This window comes from Papilio machaon, chromosome 3, assembly GCF_912999745.1.
Source record: "Papilio machaon chromosome 3, ilPapMach1.1, whole genome shotgun sequence".
Lineage (NCBI taxonomy): Eukaryota > Metazoa > Arthropoda > Insecta > Lepidoptera > Papilionidae > Papilio > Papilio machaon.
This window is the reverse complement of record NC_059988.1, coordinates 5,865,583-5,886,159: the sequence shown is the minus strand read 5'-3', so window position 1 is coordinate 5,886,159 and position 20,577 is coordinate 5,865,583. Positions and strand designations below refer to the sequence as shown.

The window sequence follows — 20,577 nt, the reverse complement described above, 5'->3', positions numbered from 1 at the left end:
AAGTTTGTACTTTGTAGATTTTCATCTCAATCCGTAGAGAATACACATTTTTTACAAGAGTTCAAGTACTTAAGTCAGCTGGTTAAAACCATTATTACTGGTGAAACTACTTAGTTCTAGTTTCGGACTTTTTTTCAGATCAAAGCCGTGTACTATTCCCAAAAATTTCATAGTAATTAATGTTTACTTAAATTAATATTTAGTATAGACTTAATAAAGGGAGCCCTAAATTACCATTAAACGGTTCAGTATGCCGCACTTAGTATAATAAACCTTAGTTGAAAATTAATTACATCTGTAAAAAAACTTTCATCCAAAGCTTATCTAACTGAAGGGAGAATCCTACTTAAAACTTAGCTCATTTTTAAAATAATGGGGGAACTGTGTTATTTACGACTTTAATTTTAAAACTTAATGGAGACCATTTGTTTGAAAATATCCTGGTTTAAAGGTGCAGAATAATTTTATATCACCGAAATTATCTTGGAATAAAATAAAGTAAATATTAGCCATATTTTCATGTTTTATGAATACTTTATAAATTGTCGTTAACAATTTAAGTCAATGTTTTTTGACGTTTGAACAAACGTTTCATACATTTATAAAAGCTAAGTAGACTCTTTTTTAATCTCATAACGTAATCATTATCAAAGGTTGGACCAGAAGTTTAATTAAACAAAATTAAACTAACGGAAAGACCACTGAGCTTTTTCCATTGAAGTTGGGAATCAAAGGTTAGCTTCCTTTTGAGCGTATTTTTTTACGTGGACTGGCTTAACGAGATTCACTGACACTGTTACTTAAGTTTTTAAAGATAAAAATAATTAGAAAAAGCTGTTATCTTCGTATTTAGCTTGTAAAATTGATGATCTTTTGCATAAAAAAAGGTTTAAAATCTGATAGCCACACAAATGATGACAATAAACGGATTAGATGCACATGTAAGTTTATTTGTCTGCGAGTCTACGTAGTAAGTCTGCATGTATTTTCACTGATTATCACATAAATATTATCATTTTCAATACACAAACCGTACAAAAAAATAAACGCACCAACAATAATGCAGTGTTTATTACTCTTGTGGTTTTTATAATTAAAATAAAGAGTGCATCTCTTTCTAAGGGGTTTAAAAATATTTATACGTTTAACTTTCAAGTAGAGTAAAGTAGGGCGTTGCTACAGTGACTTTTGGACTATTATCCACTCAGGCATTTAATCAGGCCGTATTCTGAATACCTCGTTACTGATGTTTCTTGTTAGCGTTAAGTAAGAAACTAACCAAATTGCAGACGAATATTAATTTGTTATTTGTAACACAAGGTATTCTATGTTATTTAGGACCTGCAAATCTGTACCAAAATTTTTACATAAATCAATACAAGTCACACAAAAGCTATTTAAGATTTAAATATTAAATAATTTTTCATCAATTTATTTATAAAAACTTGATTAAATATTTACATAATTGTCAGGCGTTTTTCAAAAGTTGAAATTTTTTGTTTTAATAAAATATCTTGCTTAGTAAAAAACAGTTTCGTCCGAGTTTATTTCATACGAGGTAAACAGGTAAAGGTAACAGAACAAGTGACTTTATCACATATAGTGCCGTAAGCGACGGGTAGGACCCGTGGCACAACCGCCCTTAAACTACGCGTTGCGAGGGTTGGCGCAATATTGTAAGCATATAAAGCGACACTTACCAACTCAATGCCCCGTTCACCGCCTGCAGGTGACTGGTCACTCAGTCGAGTCAAATAAGTCTCTTTCATACAATCTAAAACTATAAAGAAACGAAAGTTAGAGTATCTTGGGCATATACTGCGAGGACCGAAGTACGATTTACTAAAACTCATTATACAGGGAAAGATACAAGGAAAAAGAAGTCCAGGAAGGAGAAGAACATCTTGGCTGAAAAATCTGCGCCAATGGTACAACAAAAGTACGCGTTCTATATTTCGAGCTGCCGTGTCCAGAGTTCAAGTTGCCATGATGATCGCCAACCTTCGTTAGGAGATGGCACCAAAAGAAGAAGATACAATCTAAAGGAGCCAGCAATGCTGCACTCCTGATGCACCCAATGCACCGCGTCCCGTAAGGGCGCTATAGACGCGTCGTTATCGGACCGAACGCGGAACCGTAAACTTAGCGATCTTGTACGCTAAATAATCAACACGTCCGATGTGCTGTTTTTTTTTACTCACGGCGATTTCCGAGGTTGAAACTCAACTCCTAACGACTGCCGACTCACCGCCTTCCCGCACAAGCCCCCGCGGGCCCCGTGCCTGTCCGTAGCGGAGAGAGATTTCGAAACTACCCACTTGTGCGGAAGAATAAAAATGAGTTGACCTACCTTCTATAAACTTTAAAACCGCCAAATTCAAAAGGCAATTAACATGACGTATTATGTCAAAACTATACCAAACACATATTTTTACAATTGTCAAATATTATTTTAATTAAAATGAATTCACTAATTACCCAATCGAAATCCATTAATTTAAATAGAATTCAGAAATAAATTGGTATGTTGACCTAAACCGAAAGGCGGGGCTAAATCTCCGACTTGATTAATAGTAACGACCATTTATGTTTACATCCTGAGGTTTTCGAACGAATTAACTATCAGAGGTCCGGTTTTAAATTTACATAAAACGTTGGTAGAATTAATTCTTCAGCTACGAGACTAAAAGGAGAATAATATTTTCCATTTTATCTATGCATGATATATACAAAAGGGCATAATGAAATAAGCGCCTGCGAAAAAATTCTGTCTGGCAAAAATACCTGCAGTACAGATAAATTGCTTATAACATTAATTCATAAGTAAGGGACCGAAAAATTCGTATTGTGCAGAAACATCTGGAAAATGTAATGACATCCGCAGTAAATGTGGTGCAGACAGTGTTCCATTGTAACGCCACTTTCAGTCATTTAATTGCATTCGTGAACAACTTTACGCTCGCCCGACATTAATCTCGGCTTGTTTATGCTATTCTAATACAAATCTTTCACAACGTTAGACAGTCTTTTGGTACATCAGAGATTTTTGTGCAAAAACTTAAAATCTTATTAATTACTAAGGTAATTAAGAATTAAGATGCAAATCTGGGTATTTTTCTGCTGATGGAATTTTACACAATAACATATTTTCCATCAAAGATTATTTCAATTTTAAAGCAAAGAATAAGTATTTCATTTGTAACCAAACGTCGTATTATTCTCTCTAAGCCCTCTTCCAAACATTTGCCTTATCGCATTTTCTTATACTTTTACTTCTCATTTACCTGTAAGTACTTACTTCTTTCAAATAATTTTAATTTGCTTTGACTTTATTCGCAAAGAAGTTCTTACTGACTGAAAAATTTTACAAGTATACATTTGCTATTAAAATTGATGAAAGAAAATAATTTCAGAATTTAAGTTATACAATAAATCTTTTCAAAACTTCCAGCAATAAAGCTTAAACGAATTTCCAATTTCGTTTTTAAATTTATATTCAAGACTCTGGTACATTTAAGTGTAAAAAGCCAGTGAGATATGTATCACACGTAGTCATGATTTTTCACGTCCCACTGCGCCACCTAACGTCGCACAAAGAAGTCTGAAACATTCCCTTTTTCGCGATATCGTTGCGGTTTTCGAAACGGACTCTGCTTTACAGGCATACGGGATAGAAAAAAATCCAGCCATTAGCCTCTTTGAACATTCTACTTTATGTAAACGAAGACTGCTTTAATTTGTATTTCACGTTTTCCAACCGGTTCAGATAATGTTGTGGCACTGTAAGAAAAAGCGCTATATGAACTCTTTGCTGCTACAGTCTGACAAGGATCTTGTAGCCTTTTTGGCAAAAGAGGGGCCCATGTGTTATTGTAATTTGGGTTCACTTTTGCACATCGGGCCAGTTAAGTTTGTTGCACTATACATTGTTATAAATCCAGTTTTAGTTTCGAGCAACTCAATTACCTTACCGTGGTACTTTGTAATTAGTTTACTATCTTAGTTGCCCGAGCACATTGCTCTGCTGCAAGCAATTAAAGTTCATAATTCAATAATTTATTTATTAAATTGCAATACCCTTGTTACCCTTATTAATACCTCACTCATAGGAATTTCAATGGACCGATTATTTTACGTATTCTCTTATTATAAAATGTTGGTTTATTTAAATAAGTTACAAATCATAACAGAAAACTTGAAGCACCAAATAAGCTTTGCAAAAACATTATTACATTAGCTTTTATTATATGTCTGAAGAATACTCGTAAAATTATATTTTGAAAAATTATATTGTATTATCCTTAACGATGTGAAACATTTTGTCTATAAATGTAGGATATTGTATAGAATATTGGATATTGATAAATAATTGTTTAAAATATATGGTTCACAAATGTTTTAATTTCTTATGACAACATGTTTTGATGTGACAGACATATTTAATAAAAACATTTTGAAATATAATAATATTAGAGGAGAATTAACACGGAAATTAATAAATCGAAGTTATTTTTCAAATTTATATGTATATATAATATTTTCTAACGTTTATTTTGTATTATTTTTAACGAACGATTAAATGTAAAGGTTTAATCAAAAGCCGAACCCAAGAGGCGAATTCAAAAAAGTAATTGGGTATTCAGAATGATGAGATTTGAGGCCGCCATTTAATTTGTTTTATTGTTCGAATAAGGCACCGTATTTTAAATATATTCTCTTCATTTTATAACAATTACTTGTGAAACTTTATAGATTTTCTCTAATGAAAGACAGAAAACTATTTCTGCCAAGACACATTCAAAGTGACCTCTTACTTACATTTGGACCAATTCTCGGTATTTGCATGCGGGGATAATTTGTGCAAACTTACTTAGACATTGCGGGTACAATGTAAACACGAAACTTTAGACTAGCCATTGCGTAGTTGACTACACCAATTAGGCTAATAAATAAATGACCCAGGACAAACTGAGTACATGCTGATTGATTAGACAAAGTTCTATTTATGTTGTATTTATTACGTTAAAATTTACTTACAAAAACTTCCTCCTGCTTGGAACAAAACAATAGTTTTATTTTTAGTTTAGTAAAATTTGCTAATAATCTTATTGATGTGTTTTAGTACATTCTGAATGTTGAAAGTTTTATTATTTTCATTTCACGACTTTGAATATTTTCTTCAAGTTTATCAGAATCTCATCGTGGCGCATTTCTTTCCGCTGTTTTATTCCGAATGCGGTCAATAAGAGCCTCCATTCATCTTGACGAGTGTTATTTCACATTCGTTCTATTTTCGTCCGCTTTTCGGCATAACCATGACACGATTTTATACACAAAAGGCCGAAATAGAAAAAAAAGATTTGGCTTTAGATTAACTTAGTTGGGGTTTACTTAAAATATTTTGAATGAACAAGTTCATAAAAAAAGAAATATCCTTTTGAAAAATATCTTTTCGGTTGAAAGCTGCAACTGAATGTTGATTTAATTATTAATTTGATTTTTATAGACTTTAATATTACGAGCTTTCAACAAAAATACGTTATGCAAATGTAATATTATACTCGCTTAAAATCACAATCCTGCTATACGATGATAAACTCTCCAACCATTAAAGCTTTTGTGAAATGGATATCCTTTTATAATTGAAAAAGGCATTTCGAATGAAATAAACGAAAGTAATTGATGTATTCACGATTTAAAAAGTTTAAATGTGTTGATACGTTTAAAAAATAGAAGTTAAGGTTAGGTAAAATGAAAGAAGATACGGAGTGCTTATTTGTGTTTATTATTATTAGGTACAATATATTATATATACTCTAATATCAATTGCCTACATAAACTCATAATAGAATAGAATAGAATAGAATAGAATAAGCGTTTATTGCCACACAAAAGAAACTTATGAACTAAAAATTAAACAAAAAGATTAAAAACGTGGCAAAAGGTAGCCAGCTCAGCTGATACAGGGACGACATCGGCCTTCCCTGAGCTGGTTTTCAGCAGGCCCCTTTGCTCTCACAACATATGCACTTAGGTGTAGGGTAACTAAACTAAATAACAAAAAAAGAGAATTATAGTGCAATTTTTTAAACAATGTTTGTGCGAAGTTAATAATAATTTTGACTTTCAATAACAATAACATTATATGGAGAGTAAAAAATTAATAAAGAAATAAACAACAAAAAAGGTTAAGGTGTTTAAAGGATATACATATAAATATAAATACATAAAAAACTGTTTCTCTATAGGTCTTATCTATTTACGTCATTGATTGGTTTGTGACTCCAGTAGAATTTTTTTGTACTTCTTTGCAAAACCTGAATGCGATATTATTTTATTTAGTGGTGGAGGAAGATCGTTCCAAACCTTCGAGGCTGAAAACTTAAAACCACCTCTAAAACCAGTAGTACTGTGCTTTGGAACTATCATTTTTTTTTGTATAGTGCACCTAGTAAGATGGACTGACGTGTCTTTTCTCCATTCTAGCTTCTCGTAGAGGTATTTCGGGCGATTGCAGATGACCACTTTATGGGTAATATTAGCCAGATGCAACAGTCGGCGTCCGGTCATTTTTAATATCTTGTACTTGTTATAGTATGGAGTAATGTGTTCCCGCCTTGGTATGTTAAAACAAAAGCGCATACAAGCATTTTGCACACGTTGTATGGCCCGCTGCGTCTTAATCAACAATCTGGGTCCGTAAACTGCGTCACAGTAGTTGAACCGAGACAGTATCAATGAATCCACCAGCCTTAGCCTGACGCTCTCTGTCAGAAAGCACCTCACACGGTACAGGACTTTTAGCCGATAGAACGCATTTCTAATAGCCGTGTTGACGTGATCCACAAAGCGCAGTTCACTATCCATTTGCAGACCCAGATTTTTTGCTGCATGTACCTTTTCTAAAATTTTGTTACGAAGTTTTATTTGCGGTTTATGACTTTCAATTCTTTCTCGTTGCCTTCTAGTACCTATGATCATATACTTGCACTTTGTTGGATTCAAAGTTAAATTGTTCTTCTTCGCCCATTCTTCGATAGTCTGCAAATCTTCGTTAATGTGGGCCAATGCCATGTCTGTGTCTCTGGGATTAAAAGAGTAATATAATTGTGTATCATCAGCGTACAAATGGAGGTTGCAGTATTTAATTTGCTTCTGTAGGTCTGCTGTATAAATTGCGAATAATATAGGGCTCAATATACACCCCTGAGGGGTTCCTCGTGGCACGTTTTGAGTAGTTGACGCAATCGTCATTCCTTCTTCATTTACACACTCCACAAATTGTTTTCTATTTGAGAGAAAAGAAGAAAACCATTGGCACGTATTTGCGGTAAATCCATAGTACGACAACTTTGCAATTAACAGTTTTTTATTTATACAGTCGAAAGCCCTCGAGAAGTCAAGCAAAATGAGAATACTTCCCTTCCCCTCATCGCTAGCGGATAGGAGATCGTCAGTTACATGACACAGAGCTGTCGCGGTACTGAACCCTTTTCGAAATCCCGACTGTATATCTGGAAGAATATGCTTTTCTTCTATAAATTCCGTTACTTGGCTGCAAACTAACCTTTCTAGGACTTTCGATAAGGTAGGTAGGATGCTAATGGGACGTAAATCTTTATACTCCAGTACTCCGGGTGATTTTGGTAGCGGCTTTACTTTGGCTAATTTCCATAGCTCAGGGAAGGTGAGTGATTCTATTGATTTATTTATTATAATTTTAATTATTTTAAAAGTTACAGGTAAAGTCATACGGATCATTTCCATCGTCAATTTGTCGTGTCCGGCTGCATTGGTCTTGATCATTGATAAAATCTTAAGTATTTGGTTGTCAGTTGGTGCTTTAAGCGTGAAGTTGTTTTCAGGATTAAATTTGTTTGTTTCGAAGTAAGTTAAGGTGTTGATATCACAATCTGCACTTCCCGGTAGGTCAAGGAAAAAACTGTTTATTTTATTTGGGTCATTTAAATTATGAGGGATGTCTGGAAGCACAGTATTGCCCACAATTGATGAGCGTTTCAGATAGCACCACATTCGTTTTGCATCTCTGATATTCTCATTAACGTAATGAGTAAAAAAAGCCTTTTTCTCTCTGTAAATTGCGCTCGACACCAAATTCCTAAGGTTCTTATAGTATGTGCGATGGCATTCTAAGTTGGATTTTTTCGCTCGTCTTAACGCCGTATTTCGAAGTGACATCATCACTTTAATCGTGTCAGTTAGCCAAGGTCGTTGCTTCTCCTTTATTCGTATTTTACGTAGAGGCGCGTGTTTGTCAAAAACATTGATCATTATCGTATTGAATCTATATAACAGTTCATCGATTTCCATTGTGTGTACTTCACCTATGGAACTGATCTCACGTTGGACGTCGGAGCACAATGTATCACAATCAATAGTATGTAACGATCGTCTAATAACACACTTGGTAATTTCTCTATTACGCTTTATTTTCAGTTCTGAGAATATAACCGCATGGTCACTAAGTGAAGGATTATGTATGACTACTGTGTTATCATGTAATGTTGGTGTATCGGTTATGACTAAGTCGATGAGAGTACTAGTAGTTTCGGTTATACGTGTAGGTTCTTGTACTAATTGATGCAGGTTCCGTTGTTTTAAAAAGGTTGAAAATTTGATTGTATTAGCTTTACTAGGTTGTGATATGTCTACATTAAAATCTGTCAGTATAACAATGTGCTCACAATGTGCAAAACTATTCATTGCTTCGCTTAAAGCATCCAAGGAGTTGTCGACTGTAAGTGCCGTTTCTGCTCTGTACACTGTACCTATCGCTACTTTGATTCCGCCTAGTACTGATACCTCGAGCCACATCTGCTCGAGATCCGAACTCGGGTAAGAACAGGTACGCACATTCAAACCAGATCTAACATAGAAACCTACTCCTCCTCCACGACGGCCAGTGCGCCTCGGGGTATGTCTTAAGTGGTAGTTGGGAATGACTGGAATATGTTTTTCTTCACCGTCTTGGATCCAAGTTTCGTTTAAGGCTAGTATATCTGGTTTATGTTCATGCATAAGTATTAATAGTTCGTCAAATCCAGTATTAAGTGATCTAACATTTAGGAGTCCGAGTTTTAAATACTTAAATCTATGGTTAGCCATTTTCGTAACATAGCTCATAAAACACGTTATTAATCAGATTGACATATTGGGTATTAATAAAACAGTTTGATATGCATTGGTACTGAAAAATATTTGACCTAAACCTTATTTTAGAATATAGAAGCGTATATGATACTAAGGAAAAAAATATTAAAAATGCCTCACGTGGCGTCAAAAGGTTACCATTTATAATAAGTTTTATTAAGAATTTTGAGGAAAAACAATAGTAAATTAACACCTTGGCTGCGGCAAGTAAAATCTTAAACCTTCGTCTGGTGCGGCGGCGGGCCAAAGTGTGCCCCCAATGATTTTTCCGCCAGTGCGTGGCAGGCCTTTCTCGACCCACCAGCATAAGGTTAGATTAAATCGCTATAACTTTGCGAAAACATAATATAGGTGTGTACTTTTTGGACCGTTAGAATAACCTTGAACCCACCTTCTTTAGAGTTTATTCGCCCCGGGATCTGCCAAACAGGAAATGAGAAATGAACCAGGGAAAGTGGCGGGTCGATATCGACCAGCACCGCACTAGAAAGTATTTTTAGTAGTGATGGGAAAGACAAAAATAAGGAAATATCGAAAATAAAATAGAATTGTAGAAAAGAAATGAAAAATAGTTTATTTAATTATTTATTTATGCTTGTCTTTAAAACATTTCGCACAAAGATTTTGTGTGCACATCCTATTTTTTTTCTTGAAGGAAAATATCTATTTTTTTCTTGAAGGAAAATATCTATTTTTTTTCTTGAAGAAAAATATTTCCTCACTTTTATCTGCTTCGCGAATTAGTTTATTTTCCAAAATTTGTATTTTTCTTTTGTTTCCTGCCATCATGCGTCGTTAATTTTATCGTCGAAAAGAAAAAACGCGACGCCGACGTACAGTTCAGTTAGATGGCTCAACACTAACTAGCGAAGCGGGGCGCTCCGTGCGGTATCGGGTCGCCAACCGCCTGTTGGGACGGCGGGCCGCGATAGACCCCTGCCGCACCGAGTTGATATTTTTCACCGTCAGTGCGTGGTAGGCCGATAAAGGCCTGCCGTGATTTTTTATGAGATAATCGTGCCGCACCTAGTGAGAGGGACATAGTTTTCTTCGTCCGCACCAGCTGAAATTCCGCGGCAGGTCGATCTGGGCCTGATCCGCAGTGAACGTGTTAATGATTTATCATGACATATTGTACTAGCTATGTATAAACTGTGCAAAAAATAAGGAATATATTTACATAAACACACGTACTTTAGTTTGATACATTCGCCCCTAAAAAAAGTCTAGAAATGTCGCTTTCCCGTCTTATGCGACGCACTGCACCATTGTCTTTCTTCCGTGCAAGAATATGGCCGTTACTTATCCACACAAACTTCCACTTCAACTTCTTTGCTTCTTCCTTTACCCTATATAGGATTTTTCTATTGGTCTTAGTCAGTCTTTCATTTATGTAAATAGGTTTAGGGGGTCCAGAGATATTCATGTCAGTCGTCTTAATAGATCTGCGCGCTCTGGCCGCTCGCAGTAAACGATCCCGAACTGTACGCCGCGTACATTGCACTACGATTGGCCGAATATGGTGCTGGCGGTCATCTTCAGAAGTACCCGAAGGTGCGGTTTGAGTACGGCCAACACGATATGCCGCAACAATGTCTTGCTCGTCCAGCATCTCACCGACTTTTGCTGCTAACATCTTTATAATATGTACAACGTTCTCACCCTTCTGCTCGGGGATTCCGATAATTTCAATATCACTCAATAACGCCTCTTGTTCTTTTTCATTTAATTCTTCCCTTAACTTTATTATCTCCGTGGACATTGCTTGATCATCTTCATGGGCACACTTGGTGTTTTCCAGTGCCAAAACTCGACCTTCGAGTTCTCCCATGCGGTCAGACATTTTTTCCATATTAGCCTTGCAGTATTTAACTTCTTGAAGCAATTCTTTTATATCATGATGGTACTTTGATATTTCATCTTTTATTTCTTTTCGAAGACTCTTCATCTCTATAAACATTAGTTCAACTTTACTAGTTAACTCTAAAATAGTATCGTTCGTACTGGGGGATCCCTCACACTGTTCCGGCGTGGTGCACGAAGATGTGTCGCCCTCAGGCCCGTGGGCGCCCGCGCTATCATCTTGACGGACCGACGTAGGTTTGCAACAGTTACTGCACAACCAGTTTTTAGGCACCGCGCACTTCCCTAATGATACACATTGTTTGTGGTATGCACATTTGCACTTGGCGCACACCGCTCCGCCTCCGCCGGAATGCGACATGAACTTTCCGCACCCGTTGCACTTACTCATTGTCCTTTCTCACAAAAAAAAAAAACCGAATAAGTCTTTTAAACACAGTACCGAATATAGATTATAAACAGTTATTGCGGGTACTTAACATTTTTATGGTAATTTTTGGTGTTTAAAATGTAAATCAGTCACTTTTTGCACTTAAACTTTGATAATTTTACAAGACTTTATTTGTACATGCACAACAACTTTTTTCGAAACTTTTTAACTGTAATTGCTACAAGAATATAACGATTTAATATTTTTTATTCACAAGAAACACGGAGCTGTTGTTATCAGTTAGGGTTACCCTCACTCACTCTCGAATCAATCTAGTCCATACAAACGTTATCTATCCTTTGAAATCCTTCCAATCTAACTTTCTATATTTCTTTTCTAAAATAAATACTGTGGCTGACTGAATATTTTCTCCGTACTTCAATATAAGTCTCCCCTGGGGGAGGGGGGGGGTGAAAGCAAACTGCAGAATTGAGTTAGTGCCGCTGATTGAATAGAAAACATTCTTATAAATAAGTCGCAAGGAAAGAGCAATATTTATTATTATTAAAAAAAAAGTAGCTGTTGCCCGCGACTCTGTCCGCGCCGAATTAAAAAAACGTAATAAGTAGCTAATGTGTTCTTATAGACTATGTTCTAACTCTGTGTTGAGTTTCATCAAGATCCGTTTAGCAGTTCCGAAGTAACCTTTAAACAAACATCCATTTAAATTAAAATATAATTATTCAAGGTTAAAGGGTCCAAAAATGAGTTATATTATCGAAGTTTTACGTAACCAAAATATTAAATAAACTAATTTGGACCCTCTTAAGCAGAAAAGATCCAACCAACAATTTGTCGAAAATCGAGTTATGTATATGTGCGTACATAAAATTCCGCAAATTATAAAATTCACAAAAGACCCAAACAGTCTCATGTCATTCACCAAACAAATATCGCTTCTAAATTTCAAATCATATTTACTCAAAAGTATGATAATGTTAGTTGGATCTTATCTACCATTTAAACTGTTTGAAATCTAAAACACATGTACCGAATGACGATCTCATGCACAAACCTTGTGGCGTTTGGTCAAAATAAATATAATTTCAATGTTTGATGAATAGCAAAGGAAAGTTATAGTAGGATGAAGCTTTCTCCTCCAAAGGGCAAAGGGTCTGGCCTTCAATCATAAAACTTTGAGTTGTTTTTGAATAATTTAACAGAATTTATACGGACTACTTAAATACAATAACTTAAAGTGTAAGCCATGATATTTTTATACTATCATTTCTGAGAGTAATTATATGTAATCAAACCTACTTTAATGGAACAGCTAAATATATAGAGATACAAAAGAAGTATACATGAACGTATTTTAATTTCAATACGAGTATATGTCTTACGGAATAAAGGTTTTAATCCCCTCGCATTTATTTAATATCTCTTTTTTTGTGTTAATCAAAATTTCTGAGAGGCGTGAGTAAAATTACACCAAATAAAATAGGTCGAACATATTCGGGGAAACATATAATTTAGACTGAAGGAAATTGTGTCGTTTTTAAAACTTCTAGGGCGTTAGTATACCAACAAATCTTATACAAAGGACAATGGGCATTTTGGGCCAAGATCTCAACAGTGATGAAAGCCATGCCATTTGAAAGATTATGGGGTGTTATTTAATTCATACTATGGCAGCCATGTCGAAATCGATTGCGAACATGGTGTTTTCGAGCATTCAAAAATATTATAATTACTATGGGAGTTAGTAGCATTAGCGTGTTGTGTTTTATATTTAAGAGAAAAAAAAACAACATGTTTGTTTGTTTATTGCTTTATTATCATTTATTACATAGATTTAAACATTTTTTTCGAACTACAAAAATATTTGTTACATTTAATAAAATCTGTTACATTTTTGTTTTTTTACCGAAACAAAAATGTAACAGATGTTTGTATATTATTAAAATATTATTGTAGTTCGAAAAAAATGTTTAAATCTATGTAATAAATGATAATAGAGCAATAAACAAACAAACATGTTGTTTTTTTTCTCTTAAATATAAAACACAACACGCTAATGCTACTAACTCCCATAGTAATTATTATATTTTTGAATGCTCGAAAACACCATGTTCGCAATCGATTTCGACATGGCTGCCATAGTATGAATTAAATAACACCCCATAATCTTTCAAATGGCATGGGTTTCATCACTGTTGAGCATTTAGCCCAGACTCCATACAAATTTGCCCATTGTCCTTTGCTGGCTAAAATTCGATATGCATTCTCAATACAATGGATTCAACAACTTTATTGAAAATTAATTATAAATATGTTTGAAATATTCATAATTAGCCAGATTAAAATTCAGTTACAACTTTTTTTTATAATGATAACATCAATTTAATCTCAATTAACACGACCCTTGGTTAAATAATAATTGTTAGTGTGAAAACTATAATGTAGTAGTAAAAAGAAAAATTTAAAAGTAGCTTATTTTAACAACGTGTCATTGAACTATTTTTTGATTGAAAAAAATGTTTTATCATATTCTAGTTTTTTTTAATTAATTCTACAAATTGTCATAACTTACCCGTCCGTTATAAGGGATAAAGGTCGGGGTCAAATCTATCGAACTACAACGAATTTTATCCTCAGGGGAATTGGCTGTATGATTATAGTATCCCTTACTCCTGGTATACATATCAAAGCAGAAATACTTATTTTTTCAGAGAAAAACGTATGTCGAATGAATATTCTCAGCTGATACCTATCAGTCAAGGGCTTGAGATTAACATAATGACATACTACTTCGTTCGTACAATTCTCACACATGAATACCTTAAAATAACTCTGTGCCAAATGAAAACCCTAAAGTTATAAAAAGGTACAAACTCGGATTAAAACTTTCCGGGTATACGATCAATTTTACATCGGCCGGGTAAAAACAAAAGACTGACGCAGAGAGACGAATTGTCTATGAGCTTTGATTACACAAATGCAAATCAATAAAATCGAGGCCAATCCACAATCAACTTGTCTTTCATACTGGCGAATTTTTAATTTAAAACTCTCATTTTATTTCATCCAGTATTTTTGGTTTTGTGTGATTTTATTGTTTAAAACTGCTGAAGGTTAAAAACACTTGCACTAAACACGACTTGTATGTGACCTTATGGTTACATACTCCCTTGTTAGGAAAACAAATACATAGTAATAAGAAGCATATACAACAAAACAGAACAATACGTTCACAACAGTTGCAGGTGAAATTTGATTAATATTATCGATCCGAATCCCGAGGGAGCAGGTCGTGGCATTAACAATTCCGACGTGCGTCACTCCGGCGTCACACATCAACATTTCAAATGCACCTCCGTCTGAATCTGGTTAAGATTTGAATGACATGTTTATTATTGAATCTCATCAACATACACAATGAGAAAACAACGGAATTTTCGTCACGAAACAAAGTATAATAAACAGTCAAAGATATAAAGTCGTTGTCGCTTAGAATTGACTATCAAACGACTAAGTGACACTATATGAGCTACAATATATATGTTTTTGAGAAGATGACATTTACTTAAAATGGGCAGGAAATAAATGTCCTCGACTGGACATACTTGTATGATTATGAGAGAACGAATGATATGAGCGAGGTTCGTGTTAAATACAAATTCCCAATTCTTGCTCTGCTTGTCCCTCTGGAATATAAACATGAGATAACAAACCAATTATAAGAAAGTTTATTTTTTTAAAGGAAATAGAGTAGAAAAGAGAAAATAAAACAGAAAATCTTGATAGTAACATTTTCTAACAGATCACTCTGAACATTTTTCTTTCCTTGTTTTCAATTAAAGAAATAAATGTAGCAGTGTGAAAGCTCTCTGTCTTCTTACAACAAGCAATTATCTCAATTAGTAATCCTAGAACCGAATTACACTTTCTATTTAAATTAACAACGTTCTGTGACATTTATTTATTAGGTTTTGTAACGGGAATTAATTATTTCCACTTTGTTTGTTGGTTAAATTATTAAATAACATTTTTGTAATTATTAATTTAATGAAAATGGTTATACTTATTACTAATGATTTGAAATACTTTAAAGCATAATTAAAAATTAATCCTTAGATAAACGAGCAACTTCCAAATTAAACGTCACCTGTTAACCCATATCATTTCAGGTGACAGGCAGTTGCATATATATACACATCCGTATGTATAAATTTCGGTCATGTGAGAACCGCTATATTACGAGTATAATTCATTTATGTTTAATCCCAAGAATCATACCCTGTGTCAAATTTCCCTTTAACTTTATATCACAACACCTTAATTTTCCAAGCCACTAATATTCAAATAATACTCGTAATTGCCATATAAACTAGACTTTAATTAATAGACATCAAAATCAACTTTAAATAAGAAGGAATTGAAAAAATAAGTTCGCAATGTCACTCTTTTGGTCAGTTACTAACTTAGTTATGTTAAGTCAACCTTTTTTCGGATAGTTAGAAGGATGTTCATCGATTAACTTCAAAGATTTCAAAGCCGCAACTTGCGTCATGAACAATAATCCCGATGGATTCTTGTAACATTTGCCCAAAGGCTGTATTGTAACATCTGTAACATAAGAGATTAGCTTGTTTCTTTTCCTCTTTGTTATTTCACGTCCAGAAATTGTATTAAAATACAAAAAAAAATTAACATTGCCTGTGAAAAATAAACAACTATTAAAAGATAAAATTTTTGTAAGATTTTTTTTTCTAAAAATTAATGAACCTAAAAATATTAAACATTATAAACCAATTAAAACGCTTAATTGGGAAAAGATCTTCGATTATCTTGTCGTTACACCATTCTAGAATAATGCCCCATCAAGGGTCTCTTTTACATAATAAGTGCTAATTGGATCGATTGAATAGACCAAATACTTACTGACACCTAAGGCGCAGGAAATTAAATCAATATGACAATGGTTGATCATGGGCCTATAATTATATGACTCCATGTTAGGTTTCCAAATTTGTGCGCATGCAGGTTCATAAGTATCAACACAAAATGTGGGACAAGTATGGTTGCAGGCCTGATGAGCACCAACTATACTAAAATCATTAACCCTTCGCCCGCTGTTATACGAATATTTGACTCTATGCTTAATGTCACAGAATCTGTCAGCAACTTGATGTACATCTGTAATATTATTTTATATTTAAAGTAACCTACATTTTATAAACAAGGTTCTCTTATATAGGTTTCTATTTCTCACTTATAGAAGTTTTAGAGATCAAGACGTCGAAACTTGATTATTACTCATTCACTATGTAACAATTTGTCGCGTTAATATATCAGTCACTGTTTAGTTACCTATGTATGGCTTAAGTTTGCATTTAATCCTTTTCAAATGGCATGCATTATGGAAGAGTCTGACGACGCTGATTCCATTGGTAGTGCGCACCACACCGCAAACCTCGTCAAATACATTGGAACAAGATATTGAAGAACATTCTGGATCACTCATATTTATTCTGATATCTGTAAATCAAGATTTTGCGAGTAAATAATATTGTTTAAATGTGAGTTTCCACTAGTGAAACACTGGATAAAAAACATACTATCATCCCTTTTGTTCTCTTGGAAAAGAACAAAGAACAATATGTTTACGATAGTTGTTTCTTTTTCAAGAATAAACTTCAACTTTCAATGTAAACTTAACCCAATAATTTATCGGGTTTTGTAAAGATATATGCATAAAACATGTTAAAAGATCTTATTTAAACATTTCACCACATAATTGGTTATAACTTACAATGAAAAATAAATAATAACTTTATTGTAACACAAACAAATACATTCATGGTTTTAAAATATGAAATGTCAACGGTTTCACGAATGTAATATCATCATAAATTCAATTAAATTTATCAGATTTACTACGCAGGTGATTGCTTTGATGCAGGTTTCCAGTTTTGTACAATTTATTGATATTAACATAACAGTGATTTATTTTTAAAGTTATGTAAATTTGAAAAAATTGTGGTTTTGTTGTTTAATTTTAACAAACATCACTTAGGAAACGTAAAAAGGAAATAAAATAATGTAACATATTATTTATATAAATCGATACAGCATTTGCATAGATTTGTTCCCCAACAAAATAATTATCATAAGTTTGTCCTTATATTTAGATCGAAAAAATAATAACAACTTTTTATCATTTTTCCAAATTTTGTAACATGTATGTTGCTTATAGTATTAAGCATAAATGTAATTTTAACATGTCATGTGTGAGTAAAAGACAACATTGTGATCCCCTCACCCCGCGAACCTTGCCCCTCCACTCATCTGAGTCGCGCCCCCTCATCCCTCGCCGATCGCCCCCTTGTCGCTAAGCATGTTGCGGATGTGATCACATATCGGAAATTTTTTCCCCTGCAATAAGATTATTGTGAGACGATATTGGTTTCTGTTGCTGAAAAATAAGCTTATTTCATTATCACATTAAACAAGACATATAATATGTATGTAAGTTGAACAAGCATTGGGATAAGGAAGGTGCTGGAAATCACTCGTTTTCATTATTTTACATCCGAATCTTCAAAATAGTTCAACGTTATCTTACTAAATCCTACTACTATTATAAGAAATGCGAATGTTTAGATGGATGGATCGATGAATGGATGTTTGTTAAAAGATACCTCCAGAACTTTTGAAAGAACACATAGGCTACTTATAATATTTTTTAATTCCCCGCGAACGACATCGCGTACGACAGCTAGTATATTATAAATTTTAGATGGATATTTGTTAGAAGCTATCTTCAGAACAGCTGAACAGATCTCGCTGAAAATTTATATTTGTACGTAAATAAATGAAGTTAAATCAGAGTACGAAGGCGTTAACGAAGGAATTGAATTGCACGAAATACACATTTCATTCGTTTACTAAACAAATTCAGGTAACGAAGTATTCATTCTCTCTATACGGCATTTAATTTAGTCAATTTTAGGTTATAAACTAGTTAAAATTTAAAATAAAGAATAATAGTAGTTAATTTAACTTAGTTACTACTGAGAATTGATAAACGGATCGTTCAAAATAAGGAATTCAATCTATTACATGTAATACAATTGTAGTGTCTGTACTCAATATAAAAAAAACATATTTCGTACACATGCTGTATTTGATGTATAACAATAACCAATTTTAAAATTTTTGTCTGTCTGTTAACAAAGTCGGATTCGTAATCTCCAAAACGGCTGAACCGATTTTTAGGCATATTTTAGGCTACTCTTTTGCTGAAATTATCTGTTTATATATTATTATTATTATATCTGAAATTATTTCTCAATTTTAATTAAGTTATCTATACCTTGAGCTTATATCATTCCATGAACTTGTTTGATTTCGTTTGGCTTTCCTTAGCTTATAACGTTTGTTATTTAAAAAACCGCTACACGTTTTCCTGCAAAGAGGCAATAAAACAAAACACTTCCGAGAGCTTACACTAATCCTACATACGCTCGACATGAACTCGTTTTGTGAGAGATTTACCAAAATGTATCTCCGGCCTGTCTTGAATACATAACTTAAAAAATATTTAATACAATTTTGTAGTTTTAATTTAGTTGTTTAAACAATAATCAATAATGCCATGGACAGCACCATGTAACACTTTGATAAAGAATACAAATCGAATATTGATGAATGAGGTTGACTCGTCAATATAGGTTCAATCGCTAGACTTTTTCTGTATTACTCCAAAAAAAAACTGTTACACTGTTTAATTCAATACTTGTTTTAACCCTTTGATAGCCGTTAATTGGTATTTCACATCAATGTGGTTATATATTTCACCATAAATAAGTATCACTACAACGCTTTCGGTATAAGCACTTCATTATTTATTGGTAAAGATCGCATTTCGCAAGCTTGCGCGTAATAATGTTTCAGTAGGTAAACATGATTTGTCAAAAATCCGCGCCGGGCGCTGGATTCACGGTATAATAAGCTTGACGTATATTTAAGTTTAAATGTATTTGAAACACTAAGTTTTTTATGGTAAAGCCCTTGGTGTACAATAGAATAGTGACACGTGAAATGCTTTACACCCAAATAAGTCGAGTAATCAGTCGAGCAAAAAGATCATTTACTCGATATATTGAAAATTCTAATTGTTTTGAGACAATATAGACTTAAATTATACTAAAGTTATTTAATTTATTAATATATTATTTAATTATGGATTAATCCTTTTAAATTATAATTGAATCTTAAATTTGCTTAATTTGTATTATCTTCTTTTCAATCAGCATAGCTAACTCCATCCTATAGTTTATTACATTACCCTCGGGAGAACAATTGCATTATAAATGAGGAAATTATTAAAGTCCGTATTTTAAGGATTTATTTTAATCAAAATTAATATTATAAGAAAAGTTAGAAAAACAATGACACTTGACATAACTAATTAAAATATAATGACATATGACATATCTGTAAATAAAAACTCTATGATGTAGTTAAAAATCTTCAACCAGTGTCTTTAACATCCTCCCTTTTTGACTACATCATTGTGAGTCCAATTTCTTTGGATATCTGAAGAAGCTTTGGTCTGTGGACCGCTTTTGTCAGAATATCCGCCAATTGAAATTCTGTCGGTACATACTCTACAGTAATATCACCATTTTCTACGAGTTCTCTTATGTAGAAATGTCGTATAGCAATATGTTTAATTCTTCTATGCATTTCAGGATTTTTAGCAATCTTTACAGCTGCATCATTATCAACTTTGAGTTTAGGTACCTCTTTGAGAGTTGATATTTCGTTAAATAATCTTTTCAGCCAGATTATCTCTCGAGCTGCTTCGCTAGCAGCAACTAGTTCAGCTTCCGTGCTGGATATGGCAACACAAGTCTGTCTACGACTGCACCATGAAATTGCTGCTCCTGAATATAAACATAAAATTCCAGACGTTGAACGTCCTGTGGTGGCATCACCCGCATGATCTGAATCACTATAGCATTCTAGGATTCCTGTCTTATATTCCTTTTTGTAGACAATACCGTAGTCCAGGGTTCCCTTAATGTATCTTAAGATTCTCTTGACCCTTGAAACATCTGCAGGAGTGGGCTTATCTAATGCTCTAGATACCACACTTATAGCAT

The 20,577-nt window shown here is 33.6% G+C and overlaps 2 protein-coding genes across 2 annotated transcripts; both read right to left on the bottom strand.

Annotated features, from left to right (window-relative positions):
* Positions 1 to 6,264: 6,264 nt before the first annotated feature.
* LOC123723550 lies at positions 6,265 to 9,126 on the bottom strand. The gene is made up of 2 exons (XM_045686612.1): positions 7,568 to 9,126; positions 6,265 to 7,084 (listed from the first exon to the last, which is right to left on the bottom strand). Exons 1-2 carry the CDS (start codon positions 9,124 to 9,126, stop codon positions 6,265 to 6,267), a joined length of 2,379 nt encoding a protein of 792 aa, XP_045542568.1.
* A 6,748-nt stretch (positions 9,127 to 15,874) lies between these two features.
* On the bottom strand, positions 15,875 to 16,931 carry LOC106720422. Its single transcript, XM_014515120.2, has 3 exons — positions 16,778 to 16,931; positions 16,349 to 16,603; positions 15,875 to 16,033 (listed from the first exon to the last, which is right to left on the bottom strand). Exons 1-3 carry the CDS (start codon positions 16,929 to 16,931, stop codon positions 15,903 to 15,905), a joined length of 540 nt encoding a protein of 179 aa, XP_014370606.2. The 3' UTR covers positions 15,875 to 15,902.
* Positions 16,932 to 20,577: the final 3,646 nt, after the last annotated feature.